Source organism: Pempheris klunzingeri, chromosome 14 (assembly GCF_042242105.1).
Source record: "Pempheris klunzingeri isolate RE-2024b chromosome 14, fPemKlu1.hap1, whole genome shotgun sequence".
NCBI lineage: Eukaryota > Metazoa > Chordata > Actinopteri > Acropomatiformes > Pempheridae > Pempheris > Pempheris klunzingeri.
Window position 1 is genome coordinate 993119 of NC_092025.1, and position 18146 is coordinate 1011264.

The following is an 18146-nucleotide window of genomic DNA, read 5'->3' on the forward strand; positions in this document are numbered from 1 at the left end:
ATTACTCTCAGATAACAAATTTACTCTGTTATATTTAATCTTTTCATTTTTCAGCCAAGTTTTTTTAACAATAATTTGGTGGAGCTTCCCAGACACGCTGACATCTAATGGGTCTGCTATTCTGGTGAATGATAAATAACTTATTTAAATTTCCACACTGCAGTTACAATAGTCAACCTTTTCGGTGTCGTCCAGGGACTGTTGGAACCAACACTGTGTAAACATCTCCAAAGTGTGAACAGTGCAGTGAAGCCCAGCACACAGCCAGGAGAGTGAGGCCGATGAGCAGCTCGGCCTCAGACAGGTGGTGTGACATGCAGCAAAGCGTCTGCTCTGAGATGCAGTGACAGGTCGACTATCATCACCGTGTTTTTAAATGTGTTTAAAAGATGATAAAACATGAGCGTGGGTTATATAAGAGGATAAGAGACAGGCCAGTCATGTGAGTCACTGTGAAATGCTTCCTCAGCATTTCATGACACTCAGACTATCTTGGTTGTAAACAAAACTTTGAGACGACGTGTTGGTTGATCCGCTGATATCTGCCCCCACATGTTTCTTCTTTCTGCTTGTGTGTGTGTAATTCCCATGAATACAGTGAACAATGACAGCTCACACCTAAAAGCGGTCGTATGCAGTAGTCGTTATTTTATGTTTACGGTTTATTGTGAACTGGGATCCCCATCAGTGGTTGCCTTGGCAACAGCTACTCTTCCTGTGGCCCGTACTCAGCTCAGGGATCCAGTAAATACATTACATAGTGCCAGTGCATCCGATGATAACATCACATGACAGCTCATATAGTCGTCATGTTTCATTTGATCTACTTTCTCTTCTACTCTAAAATGAATGATCAAACATGTGTATGTGTGAGTGTAGTATAAAGGTGCTGCTTGCAGTGTAAACTGACTGCGAATGCACCTTGATGGATGCCTCAGGTCACTTAGATGTCAGTGGCTCTTCTGTCAGCGCTCATTGTTTGTGTTGGGAAAGCCCAGTAACTTCAGCTTTGCTGAAGTGAAATCTTGTGTTTTATTCCCACACACCTTGACAACAGTTCCTGTACACCAAACCAGACCAATTTATTCATGAGAGCGAGCTGACCGTTTCCTCTTTTAAGGTTTTAATTAACATCTTCCAGAGTTTACTGTGCAAAGACCATCGTGAGGCTTCTTCTGAACACACTAGTTCTGAGTGTTTAACACATCTTTGGTTAGCTAGTTGTGTTATTTATTGAGTCATGCACACAGTGTGGGCACCTGTGTCTCGGGCAGTGAGGCAGCCTGGTCTCATCTGCAAATGGGTCAATATGCAGCAGTGAGCCTCCTTAGCGGTGCGAAGGAGAGAGACCACATCTCCCCTACATGCTGCCCTGTGAAGGACAGACCTGACAGTATGATTCTTCCGGCCACAGGTTAAAGCTCCTCGCCCTTACTGCACCCCCAGACCCCTCAGACCTGCTGACCCTCCCAGTTATAGTCCAGAGGTGCTCGGGCCTGTTCTCTGCTGTTGGCCCTAAACTGTGGAACAGTTTGCCACTCACTCTTCGATCTCCCCCCTCCTCTGATATCTTTAAACCTCATCTAAAGACCCATCTCTTCCTGCAGGTATTGATTTACTCAGATCCTCTTAATGTCTGTGTTTTTATTTGACTGCAATCATCAGTCAAATAATCTCATCTCTCTATAAAGCACATTGTTTTTAAATGTGTCCTATAAATAACTGGATTTGACTTCATCTCTCCCGAAAAAGTGCAAAGTCCCAAGCATGGTGTCTTTGATCAGAGTCTGTCAGTGAGGCAAAGCTAGACCTGGGTCTAACTTTAACACTTCAGATGACACAATATATTTGACTAAATATAACTACAGATAAAGACAGAGCTCTATTTGGGACCCTTTACTAAAAATATGAGCGCACCATCAGCAGCGTCCTCTGAGCTCTGAACGTGTCTGTGCAGCTGCAGCACACTTCAGTGACCTACTTCTGTTGGCCTGTGGCTCTTCAGTCAGCAGCCACTGCCCCACAACACATGTGATCGATAGGATTATTAAATGTATAGATGAATGAATGCACACATTCCCACCACGGTCCGCGTCCTTAAATAACAGGGAGGTTTTTCCAGCCGCGCCGCGCTCCGGTTGCACCCCCCCGGCATCTGCCGCACAGTATCAGGTGCGGCTCCATCATTCGCTGCAGGGCTTGAGGGGAGGAGCTTGGAGAGGCGGGTCACACCCCCCCGCACTACAGCGCCTGGTCCTCCGAAAAAATACTAAGGAGCGCACAGCCCGTCCGTCAGCACACTGCTAGAAAAATATGAACCCGAGACGAGCGGCTCCTGCGCTTCAACACTTCAGACAACAGCTCCACTGCGACTAGTTTCATCTGAAATCACCAAGCAGCGCAGAGTCCGCTCCTTCTCCAACTGTTCTCCTCTCCATTCTCTCTCTCCTTCTCTATCTCTCTCTCTGTGTTTTTCTGCGCTGGATCTTTCGTGCCAGAAGATGTGTGTGGACAGAGATGGGTGCGAGATTGAAGGCTGCAGCAGTTCGGATGAGGTGCGCACGCTGTCGGGCAGCATGAGTCCCGGACTGAAGTCCAACCCGGACCTCCACCCGTGCAAACCGGGACAGAAATTCCGCGCCGCGCTGCTCAGATGCCGCTCACCGGCGGCCGCCGCAGGGATCCTCAGCTTTGGAAACGTCCTCAATTACATGGATAGATACACCGTGGCGGGTAAGACCTGTCTTCTTCTCTGTCTCAGTGAGAGGATGTAGAAGTGATGAGAGGGCGCAGACAGAGCAGCTCTCTGTCAGCTCAGTGCTGTGATGGGCTGAGAGAGACGGGCGGAACAATGGGCATGAACCACAAGGCTCTTAGGAGACTGTGTGCTCCTGCAGCTAGGAGACAGTCTACATGTCCTCTCTGTCAGTCAACAACAGGCTTGTCACTAATGATTCTAACCCGGGGCTGGTCGATAATTGCTGATCGATCAATTAAGGCGATCAGCTGTCCATCCGCGATCCTGACATGCTTTAGCACCGCGCGCACAGTGTGTGTGTGTGTGTGTGTGTGAGTGTGTGTGTGTGTGTGTGTGATATCACCGTGGACTTATCTGTCAGCGCACTTTAAGGGACTGCAGGATGAGACAGAGCCCATCACCCCCAGGATCAGTCAGTAGTCCTCCACCGTTTCTGAGAGATTTAGTCCACCATGTAACAGAGCGTGGTGTGGAGCTGTGTGGTGCTGTGTGGTGCTGTGTGGTGCTGTGTGGTGCTGTGTGTGCAGTGTGGTGCTGTGTGGTGCTGTGTGGTGCTGTGTGTGCTGTGTGGTGTTGTGTGGTGCTGTGTGGTGCTGTGTGTGCTGTGTGTGCTGTGTGGTGCTGTGTGGTGCTGTGTGGTGCTGTGTGTGCTGTGTGGTGCTGTGTGGTGCTGTGTGTGCTGTGTGGTGTTGTGTGGTGCTGTGTGGTGCTGTGTGTGCTGTGTGGTGCTGTGTGGTGCTGTGTGGTGCTGTGTGGTGCTGTGTGTGCTGTGTGGTGTTGTGTGGTGCTGTGTGGTGCTGTGTGGTGCTGTGGTGAGGCCATGTGGTGCTCATCCTGCTCCATCTCCTCACTGTAGCCAGGATGCACAGAATTATTGTGCTGATGGTGGTGGGATGTGTCAAAATGTGGGAAAGTGCCTTTGTTTGAGCCCAATTAGGGAACTGTTATCAAATAAATATGACTAATTATAAGGGTTTTGAAGAGGAATATATTTTCTGTTATATATTGTAAGAAGACAGAATCAAATGATTGAAAGTGTTCAGTTTGTAGTCTCTCATTAAGTTTAGTCCATTATTAAGGATTCATCATAAAGCAAGAATCATGTAGCCTATTGTTAGAATGAATAATTAGATCAGGTCAGCATTACATCCTCAGCTCAGTCTAACCAGTATTTGGTCACTGGAGTTTGTATTGAGGCTACTTATCAGGGCTTGTGCATTGCACCATGGCACTGAATGGGTTAAAGATATTGCTGCAGCATGGAGAAAGGAGGGAAGTGTGTTCATGGGGAGAGCAGGCTCTTCCATACAAAGAGATGCCGTCTTGGTTAAACCGCAAGTTCCTAATGATGCTGGCTGACTTTCTCAGCTGCTACAGCCACATATAGCCTGGTGAATTGGTTGTGATTGTTTCCTGTCACTTCATCACCCATTAGCATGTAATTACCCAACATTAAGATTTCATGAGACTGATAAATTAGGGAAAATGGTGTAATTTCACTCTGTAGCCCCTGGCAGAAAAAAAGGAGAGGCCCATTCAAACAGAACAATGTGGCCACTTGAACAGCCACATGCCCGTGGCTCTTCGTCCTGAAGGCTCCAGGTCCAGTCTGTCCGCTGTCAAGAGTCAACGCACAGAGCCTGATCGTTCCAGTGGGAAGGCTTTAGCTGCTCCACATACAGCCACGCCAAGAATGTGTTGATGTGGCATATCTAATCTTAGCATCTTCAAGCACCACCAAGTCACAGCAGATCGGCTGAACAACTACATCCTCATCCTCAGTCACGGATGAGTCAGAGTCCCTCTAGAGTAGCGATTTGTACTCCCGTCTCCTTACACCTCCCCGTGCTTTGATCAGAGGAAACCCCTCATTAAGGGGCTCCAAACAACTCTATTCTCCTTCGTCCTCTCCATCGTGATCCTGCCACTGCTGTCTCTGCTATGAATTGCGAAGCAGAAAATCCTCTGCGAAGCTGTTAACTTCGCCGGACCTCCCGGTGCTTTCTGAGCTGAGGCAGGAGGAAGAGCGAACGAAGAGAGCCGAGGAGAGAAGTGGATGAAGGGAGGAGGAAGAGAGCGCGGGATGATGGGGTCGGGGAGGGGGGTGGTGGCTGCAGCAGCCAAGGCTAACCCTCGTGGGGAGATGCTGTGCTCTGTGCATGTGGTGCAGAGGGATCCTGTCCCTTCCCACCCCTGCCACCTGATCACTGCTGGACTGCTTTGCATTATGCATGGGCAGCATGTGCATCAGACCCTGACGCAGAGTGAGGACCAGAAACCATGTGCCTCCAACACAACTGTTACAGCACGAGCTGATCTGTCGTCCTCCCTCCTGCTTCCATCTCCCTCCACCTCTCTTCAAGCCTGTCTCTCCTCTCCTGCTGAGTGTGCTACATTGCAGTAGTAATTAGATGGTGGAAGCAGCGTCTGTGTTGGTAGCACAGAGTGTGTTCTGTGTGTGTGTCGTACCGTAGAGCTGCTGTATTGTCTGTCAATACGCTATCAATATTGTGCTGTTGTTTTAGATACCATGGGGGGGTTGTCTTTAATGTTGTCTCTTCTTGATGCATTTTCTGAGCTTATGACATTGTTTGGAGCAAAATGAATAGTCAGTGTTTCTACTGTCCGTCACCACGTCCCTCTCCTGTTTGCTCTCTCTCCTCCTCTTGGTTCTCATCACTCTGCTTTCTGCCTTGTTCTCATTCAAAGCTTTTTAGTAGCAGGTACCCAAACGCATCCCAGCTCATAGATCTTAATGTCAATTAAGCAAGCATGAGTGCACACACACACACACACACACACACACACACACACCATTTCAAGAGGGGCTGAATGAGGGGGGGGGTTCTGAGGGGAGGGGCCACCTGCTGCAGTGGCAGTCAGAGGGAAGTGGACGCAGAATGCAGGCAGCGCTGAGACAGGGCGCTGCCGTCCCCCTCCGACGTCAAAAGGTCTTTGTACCAACAGCCATTACTGTAGTGTGTGTGGATCACTAAAGCATTGTCACAGAGACAGAGGGCGACCATTCCAGACACCGGGGCCATTCTGTTCCACAACAATGATGGGAAAATTGCACCCGTCAATGCACAGCAACAGAGCCAAAGACTTAGATCTTTCAGTTAATCCCCAGTGTCAGAGGTGAAGCCACACACACACACACACACACACACACACACACGTACAAACTACCTTTCATGATTCCAGCACTTGTCTTATCCAAGATAGTGAAAACCACAAAAGAAGGGAGAAGTCACAATATCTTTTTTTATGGGTGGTTGTTTTGTTCAGGATTAGATAGACGTGCTGCCAGTATGTTTGAGTATTTAATACCACCAGTTTCTGAGGAGCGACAGCTTTAAAACAAAGTAACTGCATGGAAGTGGAGACTCAGGCTGCTGTATATTGGAAGACATGTTTTTCATCTGAGAATGGCACCAGAATGAATGAAGGAAAAACTCAATATTGATTGTATCATCCTTCAGGTTTACAACAATGAGTTGCTTCAGTCTGGACGTGAAATATATGTGAACTTTGCAACCTTTCCATCTGTTGAACTGCTCTTTCCATCTCTTTAAAAATGCATTTAGAAGATCAGCTTCACTCTTTGCAATGCGGTGCGTTCAAATGTGATCATCAGAGAGCTGCAAAGCAGTTCAGCTCTCTGCAATTTCTGTATTTCTGTCTTGTTGGCAAGAGACAGAGATCTGGTTTTTGTCAGACACACTTATGGGCCAAATCCAAGTGTGAACAGGCACTATTAAGTTTGAGGGGCGCTGAAGAGAGGGCTGTTGTGAAAGACAGCAGTCAGCCACAGAGCTGGACTTCAGGCTCAGCTGCTCAGCTGGTGGGTCAGAGCTGACCCGCAGCGCTCCGCCAGGAGGGTGCGCTTGTTTTTACGACTGTCTATGATGCAACACAAGATACGAATGGGGAGCGTCTGGGACATTTGAGGGTGTCCTGATAAGGTTGACCATACACTTACCGCTCTCTGCATTTCAGAGTAGCAGTAGGCAGGGAAATGAGATGGAGATCCGACCGTGCAGGGTCGGACAGGAGGCCAGAGCAGAGCTGGATGAGTTACGATGCTCCGGTTGGGTCACTGGTGTCTGGCCTTTGGAAGCAGCAATTTAATCCACAGGCACTTATATTCTATTTGCCTTTTAGAGTGCACAAGAGCTCTGAGATTTAGAGGGCTGCTATGTTTAATTTAATTTAATTTGAGGTGGCTTTGAAACCTTAAATCCCGTTGTTGGTCCCTCTGTAGTCCCACAGCAGACAGTCCGTGCTCCTCGACAGCTTATCATAAAGAGGGGATTAAGTGTTTTTTTCTGAGAATATGAGGATATGTGAGGCAGACACTCAGCACTTAAAGTTATTTGCTTGGTAAGTAAACCCCGATGTAGGTTAACTCTAGACACCCCCCTTTGTGCACCCAGAGCCACTCAGCCAGCAAAGGGGCAATATGGTGGGTAGTGACTGCAGCCTAATCTGTGGTGAGCAGAAATGTTGGGGAGCCGCAGATTAGCAGGAACCTTAAGATGAGTTGTCTTAGTCAAGCTGTCATTCCAGGAATACCCCGAAAGAGGGTCACATCCCATTGGACAAGTGCAGGACCGTCGCATGTGAACTTTTGGCATTTCACATATAGACACAGATGACCGTGTGGTAATAATCCTCTTAAGGCAAGCTCTTTGTCACACTGTAAGAAAGATGCAGTGATCTATCCAGTCTGACAGGCTATGCAGATTAATTCCCCATAGCTTCGTCCAGTTCCTTTGTGGTTACACATGAAGGGTGTCTACAAAAGCCTAGGGCATTCCTCTGCATTAGCATTCTGTCAAAAAAGCAATCACAGGGTAAATACCGAGCTTTGTTTCCAAACTTCTACATGTCTTCCTGTCTACTGTCACAACCTAAAGTGCTCTTTGTGAGGTGGAAGTGCTTAAAATGCAATAAAGCGCACCGCTTTCAGTTCCACAGAGGCTAGAAAAGAAGAGAAGTGAAGATAGTGTAGGTGTCTCTTGGTGAAATCCTGCAACAAATCAAGTTTTTGACGCCAGTACAACCCCAACAACTTCAAATGTGGACTCTCTCTGTGACATTCTTTCACTGCTGGTAGATCCAAGTCACAGCACAACTTCTCTGTGACATGATGTGCTACAGTGAAATACGTCAGGATCAGACATACAGGAAGTGCCTTCTCACTACCAAACTGTGCGAGAGGCTGTGTGGGCCACGCTCGAGTAGCTTTAGGGTTTAGCTGGCGGTCGTTTCACCCTTCACTCCTCTCCCTGTTTCAGCCTCTCCGTTTTATAGCGTTCACATTAAAGGTCCCCAAACAACAGCAGAGGCATTAAAAAGATGGAAGGGCCTCAAGTAATTTACTTTATAGGGTTGCTGCCTCTTTCTTGCCGTGCTTTTTCCGTCTGATGTTGAGCTGTTTTGAATTAGAGAAACGGCTCTGTACAGTATGAAAGGCGTCTTTGAAGGACAACATCGTCACTTCTGCACCGTTTTAATACAGCACATTTCAACATCTGTCAAAAGTCTTGACATCTTCCATTTCACTGTTGACAGCAAAATATTGACACTGCTCAACAGATGTTAAACAGTCATTAACAATTACATGATATCCTACCGAGTGGACTTTTCCAGACTGGTTTCCCACAGATATCCCACTAATCTCTTTATGTCTGTGTCCTGGCGTGCCATTCCCACTGCTGTGAGAAAACAGTCTGTGTGTTCTTTAGGCTCCGATTTAGCCGACGTCTGTAATAGTAACCGGCAGAATTAAATAGAGCTTCTTCCTCTGCCAGTGCAGACCCTTTCATGTGGCTGCTCCAGATTTTACCATCAAACCAACGCACTTCACTCGCGGGAGCTTTCACCCTGTGACACCCACCCCCCCCCCAGCTATGAACGCACCATTTATTGGCCCTGCAGACGGTCACTTTGCTGTTACTCTTTGACCTCTCCCCTTCATCCAGCTGTTATTTTGGCATCACCCCAACCTTGCATCCCTGCATCACTCATCACAGCCCTGAGGCCATTACATGTGTTACATTCTGTAGAGCGTATTTATACTATGTGCTGCCTGTGCTATAGGCCAAAGGATTGTAGTGTGGGACTTGAAGGGGAGGGCAGGTAGAAGGGATGTGAGGCAAAGGTACTGTATATAGACACAGCTCGTGAGGGCAGTTGAGGTACTTTCCAACCCTGGTGTGTGATTGCATCAAAATCGTCACTTGAAAACCTCTGCTACACGCCCATCAGACCAAAGCCTCACATCACACTCTTAACTAAATCCAATATCAGGGAAGAATCAGAGTGGCTGTTTCAACACACAGAGCCTTTTCTTATCATTTAAATTCTTTACTGCTTCTTATCTTTTACCTTCCAGTAGCTTGACGAGTCAACTTGTAAAAGACAACGGTGTTTGCTCAAGCTGCCTGTTGATCTTTGACACGTGAAGGTGAGCAGAAGCCCGATAATCACTGACCTCCCCTTTGTGATCGGAGGAGTGTGTGTGGACATAAGGACGGACGGCGGTGTTTTCTTGGGTGTTGTGTCCTCCACCCACAAGTTTGCTTTAGGATTACACGCCCGAGATAAACGCGTTACCTGCGAAGTTCAGTCCAGTTTTGTAGATGTGTTGTGAGTGACTGAGGTGAGTCATGAGCAGAGGCAGAGGGATCCTCCCAGTCGCCATCCAAACACCCATTTGCAATATGCCAAACACTCCTCCCTTCCTGGCTCATAATCTAAGAAGATTGGAGTGTTTACCTGTAGACAGAGCTGAAAGGAAGAAGGAGAGATTTGGGATGTGCTGAGCACTTTGCAGTGTTTGACATGCTGTCAAATAACAGCTCATCCCCGTGTAAAAATGTGATAGGAAAAAAATGTGGCTTCCTCACTCCCTGAATTCCACCTCTTCTGATAATCACTACACATTTGAACAGGCAAGTGTTAGAGTCACTATGTTGATGCTTTATGCTACAGTCAAAAACACGCACACACACACGAGACGACTGACTTTTTCCTCTGCTCAGAAAAATATATGAACAACAGAACAACACAAACAGGTCATTGTAAATATGGTGATGTCCCCCTGAGTCCAGTGCTTTGGCTGAGACCACTGGTACATGTGACGAAGACATGGAAGAAGAAGCCAATGTATCCTTGCAAAACACACAGACACTGAATATTGATCAACAGAGCGGCAGCTTGGAATTTGTTACAAGTGACGGAACTGTAATGTCCTGCGATGCAGTGAAATAGGATTTTTTCTTTGACACATTAACAAGTTGTTCTTGAGAGGATCTGATATTGACCCACAGCACAGGTTACAACCAGCGGTTGTGAAAGCAGACGTGCAGCTACCAGTAATATTAGCTTTCAGCTCCTAGAGGCTCCCACAGCTGCTAGAATAATATTTAGAGTGCTTATTTACAGCAGCCCTATATTTGAAAAGCCTTCCTTCTTGAGGAAAAATTTAATCTTTCCCCCCATTTACATGTGATAGAGTAAATAGTGGAGCCTGGCAGAGGGATTATGTAATCTTTCACATCCATCAATCAGGCGTTGGATAAGGTCTTGTGTGTGTTTGTTTAACTCCCTCACATGTTTCATCAGCTTCTTTTTTGATTTCATTTGTGGATATCTGTCATGTTGGCAGAGCTAGATGAGATTGCAGCAGGATTTTCATTACTTTGTTTGGAGCATGTGTTACTGTGGGAAGAGTTGTGGTTGAATGAGGGCACTGACCTCTGTCAAAGACCTTCTGTTGATGGCCTGGGTCAGAGGTGGACACACACACACACACACACACACACACACACACACACACACACACACACACACACACACACACACACACACACACACGCACAGTCCTTAGTGTGCTTTTCTGCTGAAAAAGGTTCACACTTAGGATTGAATTCCTATGAGCATGTGTCATTGGTTTTATGTTTCCAAGCCGTCAGTGCTGTCACAGGGACAACACATACGAGCATATGCAGGTGATGAACTATAGTCTGACAGCATCAGCTTATTTTGTCCAATCAGTCTAGCCTCCCCTTTAAAATCTGGCTATTTTCACCCTGCAGAGCCTGATAGCAGGCAAGTAGACTTTTGCATTGGTGTTGTTTGTGGGTGAGTGTGCTTATGAGACAATGACAGGCTGAGCTCATGTGTTTGTTTCTGCAGTGCAGTTGTACACCAGAATGGTTGGTTACACCTCGCTGCCCGGGTTGGGTTCTAACAGCATTCTTTTGATTCCTCAGCACTATAAACGTTTACTGGTTCATGTTCAGATACATGAATTGCAGGCAGGCCGTCACTACACTACCTCAAAACTGATTACACTTGACACTGAACATTATGCATTAAGCTAATCTGTTGCTGAATGTCGTAGTTGTGGAATTAAATGCCATGCTGCGTTTTTTTTTTTTTTTTCAACACGGCTTAGATGTTCAAGTGATGTTAAGGCACGGACAAGACCGCAGCATTCTGCAGTAGCCCATGCTGTCATTCAGGTTGTAGATTCAAATATCTGGGCAGCATATCAGTGCAAACCTTCATGTGCATGTTCTTTAGTGTAGTTTAATGACCTGGGGCTGTAGTGAACCGTGCTGTAGGCATGTGGGATGGTCTGTAATGAAGCAGGCCTGACATGTGGAGGAAGTCAGAGAGGAACAAAAAGATGCCTTGGTGTCTTTTCCCACACCAAGAAGAACTCAAACTCACATAACGCTCATACCTAAGATTGGGAAATCTGTCTGAAAAGTTATAGAGTTCAGTTTCCAAAATGGGGTTGCACAATTTTATTATCATTCAAAATGTCTGATTGCTAAAGAAATCCAACTTTGTTCTGAGACCCACAACAGATCCAAACTGCCCTCCGAGGTCATTTTTTGGTAAGTTTGTGCAAAAAGACATATTTGGCTTTCTCAGAGTGTTTGATGAAATAGCAGGGGAGGTAATGAGATGCATATCTAATTCATGAGACGATGAAAGATGAAGCCCACAGCCTCAACTAAACTGTTCTGGACATAAACTGGATGAAATTGAGTTGGAAATTAGCAGCTTCCCCCATAAGTGACGAGTGTCAGCGGTAGGACTGTTTTCCAGTAATGTGTGTGCAGCTGTGGAGAAGTCACCTTGACAGCATCTCAGAATGAAAATGTTTTTGCTGATCGGTCTTCCCTCCGGCTGTCGTTGTGATGGGAATACAGATGACAAAAACATGTTTGACATTCACATTTATGCATCTCTAAACTCCCAGTAGGCATTCTAGCATTAGATTAGCTGTTTGGTTAAAGTCACAGCGACACACACGTAGTATGCAGCTAATTGCACTGGATAGGAGTGACACATACATCCCATTAGTTATGGCCCGTATGGAGTAGCTGTGGCTGCTGTGAAGAAGGAATCACGCGTGGGAGTAGATGCAAACAAGTTATCAGGGTGCACACAAATATGGCAGAGAAGCCTTCCTTGTATCTGTCATACTTCGCCTCTGCACAATGTAGTCAAACAGCATTGTGACAAAATGGACGCTAAATGACTTGGTGGCATCTTAGTGCTAGAGACACGACACCTGAGCTGTATTTTAGTCCTGTCTTTGATGGGAGCTTAGTAGTCTGTGCCAGTGGAGTATTGCAGTACGTTTCTTTTTATGTCCACCACTTTAACAAGTTGATACTTTTCGCCTTGTTGGTGTTTTTAATGGGGTATTTAATGGTCTGAGACAGTTCTAGTCATTATTGATTTATTTTTTCACCCAATTTCATCCACTTGTATGAATAAAAGAATAGAATTCCACTTTAAACAATACGTTGTAAGCTTTTTTTGTTTTGGAAGAAAAAAAAAGTGTTTTCCATAAAAGCCATACTGAACCAGCTGGGCCTCCATCATCCCGAATTCTCCATTTTGAGGAGCCGAAGCACTGTGATTATCCAGAGAAGATAGCCACGCTGTAGCTATTTGATGCTAAATTGAGCTGAAAATACAAATCTTCACCAATTTTCTCCTCTTCTTATCATGTCTGGGGGCCTCTTCACACCCTCTCCTTTCAAGAAACAGTGCTGAGGTCTAGACAGTCAGTTGACAGCCCGTGGACATCTTATCGTTATGCTTTAAATCTCACACTGTGAGTGAATCAGAGGGGAAGATGAGTCAGTTTTGAAGACGAGAACACAGAAATGTCATTTCTGTGTCTCGTACTTAGCGAAGTAAAGCATCAAATATTTAAATGAATATATTTTAGAGCACGCTGCATTACCTTTGGATGATTAAAGACTCTTTGTCTAAATGAGTGTTGATTGTATGTACAGTTCATGGTACTACCCCCCCCATAGTGGATTCCCTTTATCCTCATAAAACCACAGAGAGACCAAAAAAAGGAGTGAGAGTGGAGAAATTAAATCTCATTAAAAAACACAACATAATGACTGCAATCCTCCACACTGTTATGTAAAAGAGCGCTGGGATTACTGACAGGATGTTTCAAATTCGCATCTGCTGACACACACACACACACACACACACACACACTTATACACTCACAGTAATGGAAGTGAACCCTTACACTCATTTAATGCACACGCTGTCCATACATTGACTTAATTAAATAGAGTATACAATGTGCTCTGTGTGTGTGTGTGTGTGTGATATCTCACAAACTATTGAAGGGACTGCCATGAAATATCTTTTGTGATTTGACCTTTTGCTTATGAAAACTCACTATTTCGTCTTGCTTTTAACTGCTGCTGTCAGAACACATATTTGAGACAGCATATGTGTTAGTGTTCATTGTGTAAATGTAAATGGTCCAAGTCTGAGCCAAATCAAACGTAAGTCTCAGGGCATTTTTTGTGGGTTTGTGAAAGGGGACACCGTCCATATCACCTCTCTATCAAACAAAACCGGACACTGCTTAAGTCTCTCTCAATGATCCGGTTCGTACGGCTCCTTTTCAAAACTCCACATAAATAACACTCCGTCTGGTCCACATTCAAGGTTGAGTTCAACTGCTGTTCAGTATTCCTGAGAGACGTCGGCACGAACGAGTGCAGCTCACGGAGATCCCCTGGCAGTCAGACAGCCTCATCTCATCTCAAATACCTTTGCTTCGCTTCAGCGCTTCTCCTCTCAATACATCTAATGCATCTCATACGAACAAGTAGGCTAGCCCTGGATGTATTATTGATGAGCTGTAGGTTTAGTCTGCTCCCTTGATGCTTCACTATGCATCCTCTCCACCACCATCAAATATTGAGCACGTACTGGCTGGGACTAATGCACCGTGGCCCTCCAGCTGAATTCAAGCTTTTGATTAGTGAAAGAAAATTAGGATAAAAGAAAGTCCTATTAATCAAAAGCTGGCAAACCTACAGGCCTTTAATTTGATTTTGGCCCAGTTTGGCTGTTACAAATTTAGAAGATTAGAGTGAAAGCTGTCTCAGATGTCATAGTGGTTTTATCACTGAAATAACAGCATATTCATCCTCACACAGCAGCAGGACTTTGATTTGAATATACCCAGCGTGGTGAATGATAGTGGCATCCACACCAGAATGAGCAAAACAAACAAAAGAAAAAGGAACTAAAACCATCAGTTTGAACCTACTTTTTACAGCACATACACATGAATCACTGAGTGTTAGTGTTGGCATAGTGTCCATCCTCTTATGTGAAACAAAAAGTAAAAACGGTTCAGAGGACCAGCAGTCTAACTTGTGTGTTTGGATGGTTGTGATTTGTGGGTTTCACAAACAAAGTTGATCTTGGCGCGATGGTAAATTGTCTGCAGTAGGACGTGTGCTGGTGTGGGTGTGATTATATGGGTGAAAAGATGAGAGAAGATCCAGGAAGTAACAGATCCATGAGCTGAAAGTGCATCACATGTATCAGTGCCAGCAGTTTTCCCGTAAACAAACATTTCCATTCAGTGTTTCTCACCAAAACACATTGTTTGGTCTGATTAACATGTTGATTACATTTCCTTACACTGTTTCCTTCCTTTTTTACTGGGTTAGCTGATGCATTGCGACATTTCTTGGCTCGTTACTGCCACCAGTGTTGATCAGTGTAATAAAACCACTACCCATGCATGTATGTGTGCTCCTATTAGTGTGTAGAAACACTGCTCCATAGCACTACGAGTGGTCAGGGTACCTTTAATCAACATGGTTCAACTCTCAGATAGGTGATACTTTTAATTCTTCATAGTAGCTTGCAAGTTTGCAAGATCTTGCTGTATATCTCCTCACTCACAGTGTACAGTACGAGTGGCTTTGTGTGAAGTTGTGTGTTCAACTGGCCACCAACAAGAAGGCAGGACTTGAACTTTCTAGCGCACTCACACGCCCCATCTCTTGTTGAGCTTGTTCTCCTGTGCGAGCTCCGAAGCCCTCCTGTGCAGGCGGGTCTTCGCTGTTTCCCAGACATCTGCAGCACGTTTCCTTTCTGTGTGGCAGGGAAAGGAAGTGGAATGGAAAAAGCGCTCCCCCGCCCACTGTGGCCACATGGCAAGGGAGGAGAGCAGTCGGTCAGGAGCCCGCCGGCCACAGTCGGACATATTTGTGGTCAGCTTCCTCCTCACTGCAGTCTGAGGCGCTCTGCACTGTTGCTCTCCTCCCGCACTGCTCCATACTGCCTCTCACACGCTCAAATCCCCAAAACCAGAAAGAACAACCAGAAAAGATGCACTTTCTCCTCACTCATTATGTCCCCCCCTTCTTCCTTTCCCAGACTATTTATACTGATGGGGTTGACACATGAAAAGGGATCACCCTCCTGCAGGAATGAAGGGGAATGATCTGGCCACATCAGCAGAGCGGTTCACCGCTGCCCGTCACACTCTGGCCAGAATGAATGACTTCCATCCATTGGCTCCCTCTCACTCAGACACACACACGGTGAAACCAGGGGAAAGGGCAACACACACACATATAGTCTACTATATATATAAACAATGGAAACATATGCGTTACAAGACAAATCCAGCCCAGACTGACCCGATTGTAGCCACCACCTATTTCTTTGCTCCTCATGTGTCCTCTCCTCTGTCTCCCTCTCTCTCTCTCTGTATGTCTCTCCGACACTATTAAATTGGACCGCTATCCTCTCTTCCTCTTAGCCTAGATTCTCTGAGCAGAAATAGAACCAAGGGGGGCCGGAGATCCTCGAGTCTCTGTTGGGGATTTGATATGAAATCTGTCCTCTCTGAGCTGATGGAGTTCTGTGTGTGCATATCTGCGGATGGCATTATGGGGTGTGGTGTTTGTGTGCTTGCTCACTTATGGTGTATTTGTGTGTGTATGGTGGTCCCAGAGGAGCCGTTCTGGCAGCGTGTGCGTCACCACACGAAAGCTGGCCTTGCAAAAACAGCATGTTGTATCCTCATTTAAATGTTTCCTCTAGAACACGCCATTGTGTTGTTTTAACTGAAGGCTTTGGAGAAATTAACACACAACAATCACAACAGAATCCTCCGGAGGCCGTGTACGTGTTTGTTGTGTGACACTAAAGAGAAAGCAATGTTTGTCATTTCCGTTCGATTCACAAATCCTAGTGAGCAGCCCACTGGTGGCCTTAGAATGGAGGGAGCAAAGACTGAAAGAAAGTACCATTCATATATCGAAGAATGATCACTCACCACTCAGTGCTCTAAATGCAGCGTTTGTGGCATGTTAACGTCCACCACTTTGAGTCATTTCTTCTCGCTGAAAAAAGTGGTCATAAAGGCAGACTTTATGAGAGGGTGGAATAAGTCCACACCGGCCCTCCACTCTGTGTTTTGACTGCAGAACGCAACTGTCTGCAGCCACATATAGTAGTGTGTACAGTTCAGCATCACAATTAATCCACGAAGGGGGTCGACAAATACATAGATGTGACTCTGTACTGTGCTGCTACACACAGCAGAGTGAACCCAAAGCAAACAGACTAAACGGCAGCTGTGTGTTCAAAGTCAGACAGTTCAGTAATGACAAAACATGATGAATTTGATCATTTACTGTCTTCTCTAAGCTCGTCCATTATTTTTTTATCAAGGTAAACTAAGGGAGTGTACCGTGTATTTGTGTGTGTGTGTGTGTGTGTGGCCTACAAAGTGGCCGTGGGTGTGCTGTGCTGTGTCAGTGCTGTTACCTTGAATAAGGTGGTATGTGGTGTTATTGTTGGGTGCTGTCAGGAAGATCCACATTCCTGCGATGTTTCATGTTTGACATCACACTCTGATGAACACAGACCCCTGGAGGCCCGAGATGTGAGAAACTCATTAACGTTGTTCACTTAAATGGATCTGCGGGATTATAGTTGCAATATATATAACATAATTAGCTATAATGTAAAATATCCGTCTTTCCAGCGCTGCTATGGTGTTTTACTTGGTGTATGGTGTAATAACCTGTGTACATTAGGAATCTGTTAGCAGATGCTGCGTTGTGTGAAGCCACAGCAATGAGGATCCTCATTTTAGAAAAAGGCAGTTTGGAGATTTTCAAAGCTGAGCTCCTTTGTGGTCTCTTGACCTTTATCTCTTTTAGTGCCCGTACAGCATCGCCATGGCAACTGAACTGGGCGCCGCTAGCAAGGGCGAGGGCTGTGGCTCCTCATCATCAGATACAGGACTGAATCTCTCTGTTTTAACAAGACGTGGTTGTTACCTTTCCTCAAGAGTCTAAAAACACGAGTCTCAGGTTGACTCAGGGGGAAAACGTAGTAGGAAAAGCAGCTTGTGAAAGGCTAAGGAGGGGGAACTGTAGAGGAGAGCAAGCAGAATAGGAAGAAAGAAAAACCATAAGGACAGAGCTTGATTGCCAGGCATTAAAAGGCCTCGCTGAGAGTAGAGATGACAGTTGTGATAGGCTGCTACACAAACACAGTGCTGCTGGCTCGCTGTAATCCCTTACAGATTAGCACAGTTCATTACGCAGCTCATTGCACTTGAATCTAGCACAATAAACACTGTTGCTTTGATGTGACTCCCACCACTCATTTCACCGCACATTTAGCTGCTGGAATAAAGTGTGTACATATATGCTGATTAACTTCTCATACAGCGGGTTCGTGTTTTGAATGGATCTAATCTTGTTCTCGCAGCAGGACTTTATCGCACAGTTGCTATAGCTGTAGTTTATTTAACATCCCCGGCTCTGTCCTCATCTTTGCCAACTCCACCTTTATTAATTGTCTGGTAATTGTGTGGTAAGTGTAGACGGGTGTGGCTCAGACAAATGTAGACTCTGTCCAGGAGGGACGCTCCACCATCTGGCATAGGAATCCCCCCTCCCAGCAGGCTGCATGTATGTGTTGGTGTATGGCTGTGTGTGTGTGTGTGTGTGTGTGTGTGTGTGTGTGTGCACTTCTTCCAGGCTAATTA

The 18146-nt window shown here is 45.8% G+C and overlaps 1 protein-coding gene across 3 annotated transcripts in view; it reads left to right on the forward strand.

Moving 5' to 3' along the window:
- The first annotated feature begins 2293 nt into the window (after nucleotides 1-2293).
- Nucleotides 2294-18146, forward strand: part of spns2 (SPNS lysolipid transporter 2, sphingosine-1-phosphate) — a 59260-nt gene continuing 43407 nt past the window's right edge. For all 3 annotated transcript variants that reach the window (XM_070843467.1, XM_070843466.1, XM_070843468.1), the window contains exon 1: nucleotides 2294-2733. In XM_070843467.1, coding sequence (XP_070699568.1) covers nucleotides 2502-2733 — 232 coding nt within the window. In that variant the 5' untranslated portion in view covers nucleotides 2294-2501. The remainder of the gene's footprint in view (nucleotides 2734-18146) is intronic.